The sequence below is a fragment of the Nerophis ophidion genome, linkage group LG04 (assembly GCF_033978795.1).
Source record: "Nerophis ophidion isolate RoL-2023_Sa linkage group LG04, RoL_Noph_v1.0, whole genome shotgun sequence".
In the NCBI taxonomy this organism is placed as follows: domain Eukaryota; kingdom Metazoa; phylum Chordata; class Actinopteri; order Syngnathiformes; family Syngnathidae; genus Nerophis; species Nerophis ophidion.
In genome coordinates, this window is record NC_084614.1 from 23358623 (window position 1) to 23375738 (window position 17116).

The 17116-nt window shown below is 40.8% G+C and overlaps 1 protein-coding gene across 5 annotated transcripts in view; it reads left to right on the forward strand.

Annotated features, from left to right (window-relative positions):
* kmt2ba (lysine (K)-specific methyltransferase 2Ba) overlaps window positions 1-17116 on the forward strand; it is an 86846-nt gene that overhangs the window by 52700 nt on the left and 17030 nt on the right. For 4 of the 5 annotated variants that reach the window (XM_061897494.1, XM_061897495.1, XM_061897496.1 and 1 more), the window contains exons 16-28: window positions 47-237; window positions 314-415; window positions 485-577; window positions 661-737; window positions 4411-4532; window positions 4622-4698; window positions 4794-4928; window positions 8764-8922; window positions 8991-9108; window positions 10955-11033; window positions 11112-11272; window positions 11352-11510; window positions 11937-14442. In XM_061897494.1, coding sequence (XP_061753478.1) covers window positions 47-237; window positions 314-415; window positions 485-577; window positions 661-737; window positions 4411-4532; window positions 4622-4698; window positions 4794-4928; window positions 8764-8922; window positions 8991-9108; window positions 10955-11033; window positions 11112-11272; window positions 11352-11510; window positions 11937-14442 — 3979 coding nt within the window. Of the gene's footprint in view, window positions 1-46; window positions 238-313; window positions 416-484; window positions 578-660; window positions 738-4410; window positions 4533-4621; window positions 4699-4793; window positions 4929-8763; window positions 8923-8990; window positions 9109-10954; window positions 11034-11111; window positions 11273-11351; window positions 11511-11936; window positions 14443-15746; window positions 15844-17116 lie in introns of all 5 variants that reach the window. The other variant, XR_009806427.1, reaches the window with a different exon arrangement.

The window sequence follows — 17116 nt, forward strand, 5'->3', positions numbered from 1 at the left end:
TAAAGGAATGTACTTCCACATCTGAATTGTGTGGTTTGTCATTCAGAGGAACTTTACAGCTTGTTGTTGAGCCAACCGGATAGTGGGGCATTCATCTGCTCTCCCTGCTGCCAGCATGGCAAAGAAACCTGCACCTTGAAGGAGCAGTTGCACGAACAGCTGCTGGTCAGCTTGGAGGAGGTTCTTACTGGCCTTCTCACCTCTAACGTCAGCCAGCCCCTCACGCTTTGTAAATCGGTACGCACAAATTGTTACTCAAGAAGTATTTACTGTATCTGTATAACTTTATTAGCTCAAACTTTGTGTGTCCCAGTGTCTAGAAACAAACAGGGCAGAGTATAACAGTGAAAAAACATCAGTTTGTGACCTACAAGCCATGCACACAAAGTTAAAAGGAGGCGGCTACTCGTCCATTGTGAGTATAATAACGAGGAGCATGAAGACGAAATTAATGTTTTTCAACACCCCTTTTTCATCCAATCAGAACGCTTTCCACGAAGACTTTGTCTTTGTGATGAGGACGTGGCTCAAGAAGGAGGCTTCTCACTTTGAGGATGTTAGAGAGCACTATGTCAAAGTAATCTTACCGCACTAATAAACACTCACCTTTGATGTATTTACTTATAATCTCAACTGATTGTTGTTGTTCTGTTGTGACAGTTGATGGTGCAAGTATTCAGCTGGCTGCCCGCACACTACAAAAAGAAGTTTTGCTCATTCCCTGAGCAACCACCAAGGTAGCCTTGCGCAACACTTGCGAGGCACTTCCACACTTCCTTTGATGTGCACTGTGGACATACATTGACAGTGTAGTAGTGTCCCAAATCTTTTTGTTGTTGCTGCACACTTATTAGAAATGATCATTACAAAACTCTCCTTAATAGAGGTGGGGGAAATAATCGTTTTTTAGATGCATTGCATTCGGACATAGAGGATCACAAAATCAATTAGTAAACGTCGATAATTTATCTATTTATTGTAAATAAAAAAATGCAGTCAGCTCTAAAACTTGCCTGACTGCAACGAGCCACCTCACCAAGAGATCCGACCAGATCCTTTATTATAGGGCTCTTATGTTCCCGTTTTATACACATTCTCATGAATTTAATAAATGTGAAGGGAATTTCTTATTACCAATGCACTGTTTTATTTTTTTAAGTTTCAAGATACATTTCTTTTAGTGAAAAGGAATGTAAAACTGCATCAATATACATCCATTAAAGAGGCATCAATAATCGATTTTTAATCGAATCGTGAGGTAGCCAAAGATTCCTACCTATACTCAATATGTATTGCAACCACTTGAGGTAGTTGCTTTTCTTCCGCTACGTAGCCGAGATGGCGATAATTGAGGATGAGATGACTATTTAGGGCGTGTTGAGGCAACATCCACGCACTGGCGGCACACACGACGCATTTCTCAGTGACTACGTTTCCTTGCACTACATTAATCTGATTTCCCAAATAGCTTGATTCTAAAGAAGCATCCTACAACCCCTGTAAACACCTTTATCTGATCATGTTTGGCTTTTGAGGCACCGGACTAACACTCCTAGCTAATGTGATTGGAAACCATCGCTCTCGAGGGTGTGTGTGTGTCCAGTCCAGTTTCGATGCGCGGAATATAACCCGGAAGCAGATACCGATTAATCAAAACAGGCAACAACTGGAATCAAGAGGAGACTTAATTTGCTTCACAAATTTAAAAGAACAGAACATTTTGAAGTTTATCAATGGGAGAGAAAAAATAAAACAAGATTTATTTAAGACGGTAGCTAACGCAACAGAGAATGTCTGCTTCATTCGGACTCCAGAACAAAATACGAATTTGATAAAAAAGAATGAAACAGATATTGTATATCAATGGCAAAAAAGAAAGTGTATACAGATTGCTTTTGTGTACTTTATTCCATACTACTGGCAATTGTCCACAGCAATAGAAACCCTCTGGAGCAGGATTCGGGCACAAATTGTCTTTCCCTTTGGATTTTACAACTCATTCCATCAATCCATGATCTTTTGAATGAACACAGAAACATTACAACATTTTTTTTCCATGATTCTCCATTGGAAAGATTATTCTAAGCAACACTCCCACAGCTTCTGGCGTCAAGTTGTGACGCAGTCTATGATCATTTCTTGATGCTGTCTGTTATTTAACATCGTAGCTATTAGACGTATTATTTGTTACCAGTGGTAATATTACAGCGGACATCAGGTACAAAAAGGTCTGCGCTGTTGACTTAGGAGCCCCAATTCGGATAACTAATACATTAAATGGCTAAAAAGCAATAGGCGCCACCTAGTGTACGCGGCGCACATTGTATATGACCAGTAGTCGCAGTAGTGAGTGTGCATAGACACTGGGACTTCACATTCAAGTGTGAAAATACTAAAAAAAAAATCCTAATTTTAAAAGCAGACTAATTTAGTGCATGGAAACATCAGTTAGAATGTGCTTTTACACTCTTAACTAGGGTTGCACGATATAAATTTGGTGGATGGTAGAGCTTATAATACTGTCTATTTTTTGCTAATGCACGTTGATGAGAGCTGTGTCTACAAGTTTGATAGCAACAAGCGAACCACCGCGTCCTTAACGCAATGTAGCATCCTTGCTGGCGGTTAAAGAGCAGCTGCGGTGGCCGCGCCCGGGAATCACTTTTGGTGATTTAACCCCCAATTCCAACCCTTGATGCTAAATGCCAAGCAGGGAGGTAATGGGTCCCATTTTTATAGTCTTTGGTATTACTCGGCCGGGGTTTGAACTCACGACCTACCGATCTCAGGGCACTCTAACCACTAATTGTGTGACAATCATTGGTACTTTTAACTTTAATTAATGTCATGTCCACAGTGCCACTTCTACGTCAGTAATCTTCGCCACCATGGTGGCAAATAAACTAAATTTCTTACCAGGGCTGAAACAATTATTCGACAATAAAAATTTGTCCACAATAGTTTTGACGTCATCACTCGTGTTTTTCTGGCCGGAAGTGGATCTGCATCACCACTCGCGAAAACATCGGCAGTGATAACACATGGAGTGTTAGAAAATGTCCTCTTATATTTAACATGTAGAGTGTTGGAATATTTCCTCTTATCCTTGTTAAAAACAAGAGTACCTGGCTCATTTTGCAAAGCGGACCTTGTTTTTATAACTCTCCATCTATGATACGGAGACATGATGTCGGACATTTGGTGTGAGACGAAGTTGTGTGAAAAATAACAAAATATTATTTTATACAAAGTCAGCCAGCTAAACTTTGTGCTAGCTCGCTAACAAGTGTGAGACGAGGTTTTGTGAAAAATAACTAAATATTTTTTTTATACAAAGTCAGCCAGCTAAACTTTGTTTACCTCAATTCAAGCACATCTTAAAGCAGCGTCAATAAGTTTAAACATACAATCTATTAATTAGCCAACAATTTAATAATTTATTTATTAATAATTAAAACAGCTGAATGAGCAGCACAGTTACAGTATACATCCATATTTATGAATTAAGTAATCATCTTTGTTGTTAGTAAAAACGTGCCTGAAATAACTTAAGCTGCATTTAGAAGTACCGGTAGATGGAAAATTAGAGCCATTAAATGTGTACGTAGAATTATCTGATTAGTCTACTAATTGTTAAGATAATCGTTGTCTAAGAGAATATCAAAATATTTGTTAGTTTTAGCTCCATTTCTCACAAATATTATCCCAATAGGACAAAGTTTAGCTAAACATGCTACACTAAAAACCGTAGGACGGTATGCTAACTGCAAGCAACAGGTCTCGAATGTAAACAAGGTGGGCAAATTGATACAAATATCAACAGTAACAATACCAACAAGTATAGTGTCAGATCGATACCATAGTGTTTAGATCGATATTTTTACCATCAAAAAATATTTTGTCGTTACTGTTATTGTTAACAAAATCAGGAAAAAAGTCCCTGGACACAAGCGGGTTTAAAGTAAAAACCAAATTATCTAAATCTGAGCCATTATTAGGTCATAATTTTAAAATGTAACTGAAATTGTTACACTCCCGTTCTATGTATTTGTCTGATTAAAATTGTGATTAAAAAAAATTATAATTTAATGGTCTTGAAAATTTGATGTTTCAGTCTTTGTCCCCTTTGACTACTTTGTTTTGGATTGATGCCCACATTTTTAGTATCACTGAAAACTAATGTAAAGTATAAGTGTTTATTACATTTTAGCAGAAGCATAGCCAGAAACATGGTAGAGCAGAAATGACCAAATGTTGTAATAGTTTTGAAAAAATATCGCAACCGTAATTGATGTATTATGTCATTGCATAATTATGTCAGCGGCCAAATTAGGAGCCTATGTAACCCATTTTGAGATGGTTCACTTACACTATTCTTGTGTCTGACTTGGCTAAACCTTTGCTCTCCAGTGCAACCTTCCCAGAAGCAGTTCACCCACCTTCCAAGGAGCACAGCTATGCACAGTGGATCAAGAGGACGCACCAGCCCCGGGAATGTAGAGGGGCATATGCGGGGAAAGCTGGCTTCCTAGGTAAGTAAGCTATTTTACAGTATTACTGCTACTGCAATGCTATGTAATAAAATACTAAAATAAAATCATATTTTCTGTTTTCTGTGCAGGTGTAAAAAATCATCTGGAGGCCAAAGATTGCCGGCAGTGTGCTTTGTGTCAACAATACGGCGACTCTGTTCCCAGAGTAAATTCAAGCTGCTTTTCAACTTTGTCCTTTTTTGACATGTTCCAAAAAGCATTTATTAATTTTAGTTCATAATCTCCCCCTATTTTCAATAGGAAGCAGGCCGGCTGTTATACCTGGGCCAGAATGAGTGGGCCCATATCAACTGCTGTCTTTGGTCCGCTGAAGTTTATGAGAACAACGGGGCTCTTTTCCGAGTACACACTGCTGTTTCCAGGGGGCGCCACTTGGTAAAGAGTTACTTAAAGATCCCTTATTGTTTTAAGTTTCGCTCATTTAGCGCATTGATTTTTCAAAACTTTTAGTGCTCATAAGCAGGCTTTGGGGACTGCCTGACACAGAGTGCATCCGTAAAGTATTCACAGCACTTTTACTTTTTCCACATTTTGTTATGTTATAGCCTTATTCCAAAATAGAACAAATTCATGTTTTACTCAAAATTCTGCACACAAAATCCCACAATGACAATGTGACAGTTGTATTTTCTTTTTTTAGGAGAGAGAGATTTTTGCAAATTTATTAAAAATAAAAAACTTAAGAAATCACATTTACATAAGCATTCACAGCCTTTGCCATGAAACTCAATAGTGAGCTCAGGTGCATCCTGTTTTAACTGATTAACCGTGAGATGTTCATTTGACATAATTCGGAATAGGTTCCTTCACCTGAAAGTGTATGGCAGGGCACAAACCAAGCTTTAAGTCAAATTAATTCTCTGTTGACCCCCGAGGCAGGATTGTATTGAGGCACAAATCTGGGGAACGGTACAGGAAAATAGTTGCTGCCTAAAGATCCCAATGAGCACAGTGGCCTCCATCATCTGTAAGTGGAAGAAGTTTGGTACTACCAGAACTCTTCCTAGAGCTGGCTGGCTGTCTAAACTGAGCGATCAAGGGAGAAGGGCCCGAGTCAGGGAGGTGACCAAGAACCTGATGGTCACTCTGTCAGAGCTATAGTGTTCCTCTGTGGAGAGAGGGGATTGTTACAAAAGGACAACAATCTCTGCACCAATCCACCTGTATGTAGATCCAATCAATCAATGTTTATTTATATAGCCCTAAATCACAAGTGCCTCAAAAGGCGGCACAAACCACAACGACTTCCTCTGTAGGGCCCACATAAGGACAAGGAAAAACTCACCCCAGTGGGACGTCGACCATGATAACTATGAGAAACCTTGGAGAGGACTACATATGTGGGCAACCCCCCCAGGGGACCGAAAGCAATGGATGTCGAGCGGGTCTAACATGATATTGTGAAAGTCCAATCCATAGTAGATCTAACGTAACCGTGAGAATCAAGTCCAAAGTGGAGCCAATATAGTAGCGAGAGTCCCATCCAAAGTGGAGCCAGCAGGAAACCATCCCAAGCGGAGGCGGATCAGCAGCGCAGAGATGTCCCCAACCGATACATAGGCGAGCGGTTCATCTTGGGTCCCGACTATTGACGAACGGTCCATCCTGTGTCCCGACTTCGGACATCCAGTACTTCATCCATGGCCACCGGACCGGACCCTTCCACAAGGGACGGGGGGGACATAGGAGAAAAAAGAAAAGAAACGGCAGATCAACTGGTCTAAAAAGGGAGTCTATTTAAAGGCTAGAGTATACAAATAAGTTTTAAGGTGAGACTTAAATGCTTCTACTGAGGTAGTATCTGGAACTGTTATCGGGAGGGCATTCCAGAGTACTGGAGACCGAACAGAAAACGCTCTATAGCCCGCAGACTTTTTTTGGGCTCTGGGAATCACTAATAAGCCGGAGTCCTTTGAACGCAGATATGGTACAATACAATCGGCAAGATAGGCTGGAGCTAGACCGTGTAGTATTTTATACGTAAATAGTAAAACCTTAAAGTCACATCTTAAGTGCACAGGAAGCCAGTATAGGCGTTTCTTGTTCTTGTCAAAAGTCTAGCAGCCGCATTTTGTACCAACTGTAGTCTTTTAATGCTAGACATGGGGAGACCCGAAAATAATACGTTACAGTAATCGAGGCGAGACGTAACAAACGCATGGATAATGTTCTCAGCGTCGTTAGTGGACAATATGGAGCGAATTTTAGCGAAGTTACGGAGATGAAAGAAGGCCGTTTCAGTAATGCTTTTAATGTGTGACTCAAAGGAGAGAGTTGGGTCAAAGATAATACCCAGATTCTTTACCCAGTCGCCTTGTTTAATTGTTTGGTTGTCAAATGTTAAAGTTGTATTATTAAATAGAGGTCGGTGTCTAGCAGGACCGATAATCAGCATTTCCGTTTTTTTGGCGTTGAGTTGCAAAAAGTTGGTGGACATCCATTGTTTAATTTAATTAAGACACGCCTCCAGCTGACTACAATCCGGCGTGTTGGTCAGTTTTAGGGGCATGTAGAAGAAGCCAGTCTTTAGTCAAAAGCACATAGTAGCCTTTTTGGAGTTTGCCAAAAATACACCTGAAAGACCCTCAGACCGTCTGATGCAACAAAGATTGAAGATGGATAAATATGAACTTTATTAATCCCTTGGGAAGGTTCCCTCAGCAAAATTAAATTTTTAGCAGGAGCAGGTAGCACTAAAAATACATGAAAAACACAAAGGATAAATACAAATAAAATAGAGTAACCAAAATACTATAGAGTAAAAATGTCTATATTATACCGTATTTTTCGGAGTATAAGTCGCTCCGGAGTATAAGTCGCACCTGCTGAAATTGCATAATAAAGAAGGAAAAAAACACAAGTCGCACTGGAGTATAAGTCGCATTTTTGGGGGAAATTTATTTGATAAAACCCAACACCAAGAATAGACATTTGAAAGGCAATTTAAAATAAAGAATAGTGAACAACAGGCTGAATAAGTGTACGTTATATGACGCATAAATAGCCAACTGAGAAGGTGCCTGGTATGTTAACGTAACATATTATGTTAAGAGTCATTCAAATAACTATAACATATGGAACATGCTATACGTTAAACAATCTGTCACTCCAAATCGCTAAATCCCATGAAATCTTATATGTCTAGTCTCTTACGTAAATGAGCTAAATAATATTATTTGATATTTTACGGTAATGTGTTAATAATTTCACACACAAGTCGCTCCTGAGTATAAGTCGCACCCCTGGCCAAACTATGAAAAAAAAAACTGCGACTTAGAGTCGGAAAAATACGGTACCCAGGTTTTATGGCAGTATCAGCGTGTTGTGTTTCTATTTGTCCATGTGTTTGTGTTTAACAGACTTCTTCGGCGTGAATGCTAGGCATCATGTTTGGAAGAAACCAGACACCGCTTATCATCGGGGCAACACCATCGCTGCAGTGAAGCATTTGTGGCGCCAGCATCACGCTTTGTGGATGTTTTTCAGCGGCTGGAACTGGGAGACCTAGGAGATTAGTCAGGCTAAAGGGAAAAATGGATGCAGTAATGTACAAACATCCTGGATAAAAATTTGCTCTTGAACTTAGACAAGAGGGATGGTTAATCTTTTAGCAACACAAGGACCCTAAGCACACAGTGAAGATATAAAAGGAATGGCTTCAGGTTAACTGTTAATTTTCTTGAGTGGTCCAGCCAGAGCCCAGCCTTGACGTTTCCCATTCAACCTGATGAAGCTTGAGAGGTGCTGCAAAGAGGAATGTGCAAAACTGCCCAAAGATAGGTGTGCCAAGCTGTATTCAAAAAGACTTGAAGCTGTAATTCCTGCCAAAGGTGTACCAATAAAGTACTGAGCAACTACTAATAATACTCAAGTCCATGCAATTTCCTTTTTTTTTTTTATTATTATTTTTTGTAAAATAGTAAAACGCTCTAAAAACTTTTTCACGTACATCATTATTATGGGGTATTGTATGTAGAATTTTGAGGACGAAAATGTTTTAACATTTATATTTTTATGTATTATATATTGAATAAAGCTGTAAAAAAATGTGGAAAAAGTCAAGCACTGTGAATACTTTCAGATGCTCTGTATTGCGTTAGAATGTCATTGAAATGTCTATTTTGTGTAATAGAGGACATTTTTTATGACGAAAACTGGTTTTGTGCTTCTAAGCCCATTTATCAAAACAATTTTTCCTCTTATTCTCTAGCGTTGTGATCATTGCGGGCAGTCAGGAGCCACTGTGGGGTGCTGCCTCGCCACCTGCCAGAGTAATTTCCACTTTATGTGCGCTCGAGCCCAAGACTGTGTGTTCCAGGAGGACATGAAGATGTACTGCTTTAAGCATAAGGACCTTGTCAGCGTGGAGGTGGGTTGTGTTGTGCCTATTCATTTTTTTATTTTGTTTTTTGTTTATGCTTTGCAAAATTATTTCAGATGGTGTCTGGGCAAGGATTTGAAGTCCCCCGGCGGGTCTATGTGGACTTTGAAGGGATCACTCTCAAAAGAAAGTTCCTCACAGGCCTTGAGCCTGAATCTATAAATATGACCATTGGTATGTTTATCTTTTTTATTTTTATATATATGTATTTGTATATATATATACACACAGTTGTGTTCAAAATAATAGCAGTCCCACATCACTAGCAAGATAAATCACTGTTTAAGTACATTTCTAGAAGGTTTAGTAAAGGTATTGAAAACCAACAGACCCAACAGGCATGACATACATGCTGCTGATTTTGTGAAACTGAATCATTTAATGAAACGGGCGTGTTAAAAAAAATAGCAGTGCTGAGTTCAATTAGTGAGGTCATTGATTATGTGGGGAAAAAAAGTTGTTAAACAAGTGGCCGTTATTTAAGGATCAAGGCAACTGATGCTGCATATGCTGACTGTGCATTTGTCCTTAAAAACAGTAAAATGGGTCGTTCCAGACACTGTTCAAAAGAAGAGCGATCTTTAATAAAAGAGGGGAAAACCTATGAAGAAGTGCAGAAAATGATAGGCTGTTCGGCTAAAATGATATCAAACGCTTTAAAATGGCAGCCAAAACCAGAAAGGCCAGGAAGAAAAAGAAAAACGACTATTAGAATGGATCGGTGTATAACCAAAATGGCAGAGGCTCAGCCAATGATTAGCTCCAGGAGGATCAAAGTAGATCTTAGATTGCCTGTGAGTACTGTAACAATCAGACCACGTCTATGTGAAGCCAAGCTACCAGCAAGAAGCTCCCACAAAGTCCCATTGTTAAAAAAAAGACGTGCTGAAGCGGTTACAATTTGCAAAGAACACATTGACTGGCCTAAAAAGGAATGGCGTAATATTTTGTGGACTGATGAGAGTAAGATTGTTCTTATTAGGTCTAACGGCCACAGACAGTTTGTCAGACGTCCTGCAAACACTGAATTCAAGCCCCAGTAGAGAGTGAAGACGGTGAAGCATGGTGGTGCAAGCATCATGATATGGGGATGTTTCTCATACTATTATGTTTGTCCTATTTATCGCATACCAGGGATCACGGATCAGTTAGAGTACATCAGAATACGGGAAGAAGTCATGTTGCCGTATGCTGAAGAGGAAATGCCCTTGAAATGGGTGTTTCAACAAGACAATGACCCCAAACACACCAGCAAGCGAGCAAAATCATGGTTTCAGACAAGCAGAATTCAAGTAATGGAGTGGCCAGCACAATCCCCGGATCTTGATCCCATTGAAAACTTGTGGGCTGACATAAAAAAATGCTGTTTATGAGGCAAAGCCAAGAAATGCAGTCGAATTGTGGAACGTAATACAATTTTCCTGGGCTGCAATACCTGTTGACCGGTGCCAGAAGTTGGTGGACTCCATGTGCCACAGATGTGAAGCAGTTATCAGAAACCGTGGTTATGCAACTGAATATTAATTACTGATTCTCAAGAAAGTTGAATATGCAAGTCTTTCTTAGTTATTAATACAGTACATTTGAGTTTTGTAAAGAAATATGTCAGCATTGCTATTTTTTTGTTTTAATATTTGACTTTTTGTAAAATATTATCAAATTTAATTACTTTTTTCTAATTGTATGGCTTTGAAATAGAATGTGCGGTGTCCCCAATGCATTTGTGTTAATTAAAATACAATTTATTAGAAAAATGTTGAGGTTTACTCACCTTTTTAAACACACTGCTATTATTATGAACATAACTGTGTGTATATATATATATATATATATATATATATATATATATATATATATATACACACACACACATAGGGGACATTGTATTTACTAAATAAAATTACTTTTTGTTGTACCTGAGTACTTAAAAACAATAGTTTTGCATTACCTTTGCCTGTGCCAGTGTACCTAAAAAAGTGTATCACAGTGTAAATGTTAAAAAATAATTTTTTTTTTTCAGGGTCTCTGCAGATTCAGAAACTTGGTGTGTTGTCCGAACTCTCATCAAATGGGAGGACTTTATATCCTGTTGGATACCAGTAAGTGATTGCCCTTATTACACAAAACAAAACATTTGTTTCCTCTCTATTTGTTATATGAAAATACCCTGTTTGTAGATGTTCACGGTTATACTGGAGCACCGTGGATCCACGCAGACAATGCAAGTACACCTGTAAGGTGACAGAAGTAAGCACACCGCTCCCTGCTGAGGAACAGGATCTGAAGTACGATCAGGAGGAGAATCACACCATAGTACACAGTCCTAACCAATACAGGGGTGAGACTGAAACCTTTTTTTATTTTATTAATCAAAAAATTGGTTGGTTAGATAAAATAAAATACAAATGTTTTTCCAGATGTGGAGACCCCAGAATGTTTCAGCACTTCATCCAGTCCACTCACCTCTGCTACCCCGTCCCCTAATTCCAAACACAATACACTCGGATCCAAACATGCAAGCTACGCGCAGACCAGGAGACCAGCAGGGGGATCATCCCGACCCCTCCCTTCTCCAGGTAAAGAACACATACAGGTTTAACTCAAAAAATGTTAATATCCTGCAAAAGTTCATTCATGTCAGTCATTTCAATTCAAATGTGAAACCAATATGTGATACGAACTCAATACATGCAAAGTGAAATACTTTATTTCAAGCCTTTATTTCTTATGATTTTGATGATCATTACTAAGAGTTTTTGGAAATCCCAAATGTTTGGGAGATTTTAAATTCTAGGTTTTCATAAGCTCTTACCATCAAAATTATATCAAAAGATGGGTCGGAATATATTTGCACGTTATGAGACTATTTAATATTATTTTCACGGCGTAACTAATTGCTGGAATAAACTAACCTTTGCATGATATTCAATTTTTTTAAGTTTCACCTGTACCTTAAGTTGTTTGAGAAACGTGCCAGACTGACTCTCAAGTCTTGATTTCAGGTTCAGGTTCTTCCAAATCGCATCAAATTCTCACCCTGCGGGACCTGGACAACAGCCCACGACGTAGAAGGCTGTCGTCAAGGAGCCGCTGTAGCGCATCTCCAACTGAGAACGACCCCTCTTCCTTGCGCTCTGGCGGAGCCGTCCTCTCTCGATGCGCCTTGTTCAGCTCCCCTCCAAGATCCTCGAACTTCCCACCATCCTCTCCGCCATTGTTGAGGCAAAACTCGCTCTCCCCAGTCTGGAGCTCACCTTCTCGATCCATTTCTGCAGCGTTCTCTCCTCTCCACGTGTCCCCGAAAGGGAGGCACACCTTCAAGATAACCACTCCAGTGTCTGCTGAGGTTCCCCAAGACTTCTTAGCGTCATCCGAGGCCGAGGAAGCTGCCGTGGCTACAACAAACGGGATCTCACTAGCTCCTGACAAAACAGAGGAAGTGGCGCAGCTGATGGCACAAGACCTGCCCTATTCTGTGTTGGACAGAGACACTGAGGTTGCGGTGGCCTCTGTTTTGAACACCCAACTGGTGTTTGATGAGACTCTGCTCACTGAAAACATAGTGTTGAACTGCGGTGCCCAGGGCATGAGGCTGGATTTAGACGAAGCGGCTTTGGAAATGCAAATAAAGAGCCAGAATGCGGACTCGGAAGATGACGACGACTCCAGCCAGCGTATTAAACTCACGCGCACCGTGGTGTGTGACGCAGCTAGCAGCACACAAACGTCAACACTTCACTCGACACCGTCTATCCCCCAGCTAGACGGGGCGGACGACGGGTCGGAAAGCGACCGAAGCGAGGAGGCAGACGACGACAAAGTACGACGTGGTGAAAGTTCTCCAATTCTCGCCAATCTCAGGACGCCTACGAAGCAGCTGACGGTTGCTCTCAAAAGGTTGGAGTCTGCTTACGAGGTGTCGACGTCGCAACAAGGTCAAAGCGAGGCGAGTGAGTTCCAGGAAGAGTCATCACTGCCTGTTTTTCTTGACGCTTTCGACCCGCACATGTCTTTTCAAACCGAGGAGGTTCTCATAGACAATGAGACATCTGCCAAGGATGTTTTTGTCGAGTCAACCACTGTCGCCAATCCTGACAATGATGATGTGTCATCCACAGACTCTACCGAGGAATTTAAAGACGATGCAAAGGACCTGGACTACACCCCAAACCCTACAAGCCCAGCACAAATGAAAAAAATAATTGTAAAGAAAGTACTCCACACTCCCAGCCCCCAAAAGTCATGTCTCTCACCTCAACAGCACACAATTAAAGTGATCTTGCCCTCTCGGTCAGCACAAGTTGTGAACAACACCTCCATGGACATGAACCCTTCCCCCTGTCCAGTCACCACCCCTACTGTGTTCAACGGGACAAGCACTCTAAATGTCTCACCTGGAGCCATGCGTGGCAAAACCATTGCCATCCGTTTGGACAACTCGAAGCCTGGAGGGCAGCAGCAAGCACAGCAGGTAGTTCCCAACCAGGCAGCGCATGCAACCCCTCCGTCGACTCCCCAGGTCCTGCTAGTCAACAGTCAGGGGCAGATTCTGCGCAAAGACTTACAAACCAACACCTATCAGACGCTCAGTTCAACTTCCCCCACCTATAGTAAGATAAGTCAGATTGCTAAGATGCTCCATGGTCGTAACTCCGCGCAGCGAAATGCCCCTCGTGTGACCATCATGCCAGGGCACACTACAAATGTCCTCCCTGCTGGAAGCCGCATGCCATTACCACCCAACAACAAAAAAGTAATTTACAGAGTGGTGCCCATGAAACGCATTACAACTCTGAGTCCACCCACCCATGCCACGGCCCCAGTCACTGTGCTCTGTGAGCCCAACCCGAGTTCCGCCCCCAAACCCGTCACATTGCGCCATGATCTTGACCCCAGTCCCGCCACTTCCCCCGTCACATTGCCTTTTGACCCTGAACCCAGTCCTGCCACTTCCCCCGTCACATTGCGCTTTGATCCTGACACCAGTCAAGCCCCTTCCCCTGTCACATTGCGTCTTGATCCTGAGCCCAGTGCCGCTCCTTCCCTCATCACATTGCGTCATGATCCTGAGCCCAGTCCTGCGGTGACCACCGTCACATTGCACCGTTATCCTGACCCCAGTCCCGCCCTGTCTTCTGTCATATTGCGCTGTGATCCTAACCCCAGTCCTGCCCTGGCTATGTCTGAGGACAGGGCCACCAAAGCAATGACATCCCATCATGACCCTCTAAAGACAATGCCCATCATCTTGAATGTTGCTAAACGCACGAGGACCAAGCGTCATACAATACTAGTTCAGGACCATCGACATTATTCTGCTGTCGCAGTTTCTGAGTGCCCAAGTGACTTGCGCGGGGTGCCCGCTGACAATCTGCAGACAACTCCTGTACTTATGCCGCCTCAAGTGCGTGACAAGCGCATCATTCCATATCAAAAGAGGAAAAAATCCAAAGTGGACTTTTTAAGCGAGCCTGCCGACAAACTTGAAGATGAATATCAGGATTCCAGGTATTTCACATTTTTCATTTATGGTCACGTTTACAGGTCCTATATTATACAGCCCCTCCAGGGTTTTGCTGGCTTTTCAAAACGTGGTGGAAAAAGTTGCGATGTTGTGAGGCTTGTTTTCCTCTAAAACTTTTAATCAACTTATGATTTTTATAATTTGTCTTCACTATTTTAAGTGTTCCTTGCAACTATAACCTTCAAAAATCACGTCAGAATCAGAAATACTTTATTAACTTCAACATTTGGAAAACAAATACTGTACTGATGTATTTACTCATTTAATACCTCACGGACTTAAAACTAGACATGATATGGTAGTAAAAGCACATTCAGAGCTCATTGTCTATTGTCATTGTCCTGTTTCATCGCTGTTTGAATTAATTTTAACTAATAGAAACTTAGTACCGTATTTTCCAGACCCTATGGCACACTGGATTATAAGGCCCATTGCCGATGAGTGGTCTATTTGTAATCTTTTTTCATATATTAGGCGCCCCAAATTATAAGGCTCATTAAAGGAGCCTTTAATTTTTTTATTTCCCTCTAAATTTAAAACGCTTCTTTGTGGCCTATACTACACCATTACAATGGTGGTTCTTTGGTCAAAATGTTGCATAGATTATGTTTTACAGATCATCTTTAAGCCGCTTTCTGACGCTCTCTTCCGGATGCGCTGTTTTGTTGGTGGTCTTATTTACGTGGCTCACCTTCGGCAGCGTCTTCTCCGCGTCAACTTTGTTGTAGCGTGCAAGGACAGGAGTGGAAGAAGTGTCAAAAGATTAAGCTAACTGTTTTAATGACAATCAGACTTTACTTAAATCAATAACGGAGCAGCATCTCCTCGTCTGGAAACAACACCAGAAATGTGTCACGTGATAAACCGTCCGACCGGAACTCTAATAACTAAAGTTCCGTGGGAGAATTATGTAAACAATAACTAAAGCTCCGTGGGTGAATTATGTAAAAGCGCTACTCATGTTTTAGGGCTTTCATGGCGAGTTTACTGACAGATATAAGTAAGAACTTTACACTTCTTTATATTAGAAATGGCAACAGTGGAGGATGAATGTCACATAAGAAGATAGAGAAAAAGAAGATTATCTTCTGCGGCGTCGGCACGGATACAAAGGCGGAAGTGCACGATTTTTGTAGGATTAAAGCAGATCCCAAATACAAATCAGAAGGTGCCAGAAAGTAAGAAAAGTTGCTTTTGCATAATATTGCGAAACAATTCGCCAGATAATGTCTGAACTTATACACACACCATAATAATTCTTTTATTTATAAATGTTTGATTCATATAGGCTAGTAAGGTAATGGGATGGCGGCGTCCCCTGGTGTGCGTTGACACGTGACACCTCTGATGAAGGCTGTAGAAGCAAGGTAGCCGAAACTTGTCAGGTACAACACTTTACCTTACTATCATATATAATTCAACCATTTATAAATACATGTCAGTCGTCTAAATGAACCTCTTCAACACATAATACTTAATACTCGTATGTTTTCTGCGCCGACAATCCTTCAAGCAGTGCGGCTTCAGAGCTTACCAAAGTCGAACTAAAACATATTGATAGATTTTTTTAGCTTTGTGTGTAATGTTCTATATTTTCTATACAACATGTAAAATTGACATTATAGTGCAGTCTACACTTTTCTATCGCTTATGTTTAACTGCCATCTACTGGTCACACTTATCATTACACCATGTAACAAAAAAAAAGCTTTGAGGTGGGTAAGCTCAACCAAACTTATTCCTTACATTAGGCGGACCGGGTTATAAGGCGCACTGTCAAGTTTTGAGGGGAAAAAAAGGATTTTAAGTGCGCCTTATAGTCCGGAAAATACAGTAACTACAAGGGGTGTAACTATTTTGTAGATACCGTCGTATTACAGTTTTGAAGTTTTCACAATGATGCCATCACACATGGCGGTATCAAACAAAAACTTGGTGTGGAGTCTTTTCTGACGCTTTAGCTTTGGCCAGGTCTGAAAATAAACATCTCCCAGAATCCTCTGCGCAGGTCAACAAGGTGGGGGCAAGGAACGGCATAAGCAGGAAGTAAAGTGTGTTTGGGTTGTTTTTTTTTACATTTCTTGAAAAAAAAAAAATTAAATCTATACATACTTTTTTGAGGTATGTTGCTTACAAACAGACAATCAAGGATTGGCGAAAATATAACCTTTTTGGCAGAAGTAAGAAACTGCATTCTGCAGAGCGCACCACTTTCCTTTCGAGCGTTTCCAAGGCAACACAGAGCCAGCCGGTCACGTTGTACGGAAAGAAATCACCAACAAAAAAACGATAAATAGGAGTAAACTGAAATGCTACTAGAAAAATTACTCAATCCCTCCATCTATTTTCCATCGTTTCTCTCTCTCTCGATGTCATGGGGGGGGGCTTGGGCCTCCAGCTACACTTTGGCAGAAGGCTGGATACACTTTGGAAAAGTCGCCACCTTAAACCATCGCAGAACATATATTTAAAGCCAGCGAGGCCAAACATCAGTTTATCGAGGTATTTGAATTAATCAAAGTTTAATTGTTGGTTAAGTTTTCTGAGAAACAGCATTTTCCACACAGTTTCTCATAAAGTAAAGTGAAAGACACTGAAGTGAATATTATTGTTTTACACTTGATGTTTACATTGTCACTTTAAAGACACTCAACTGTA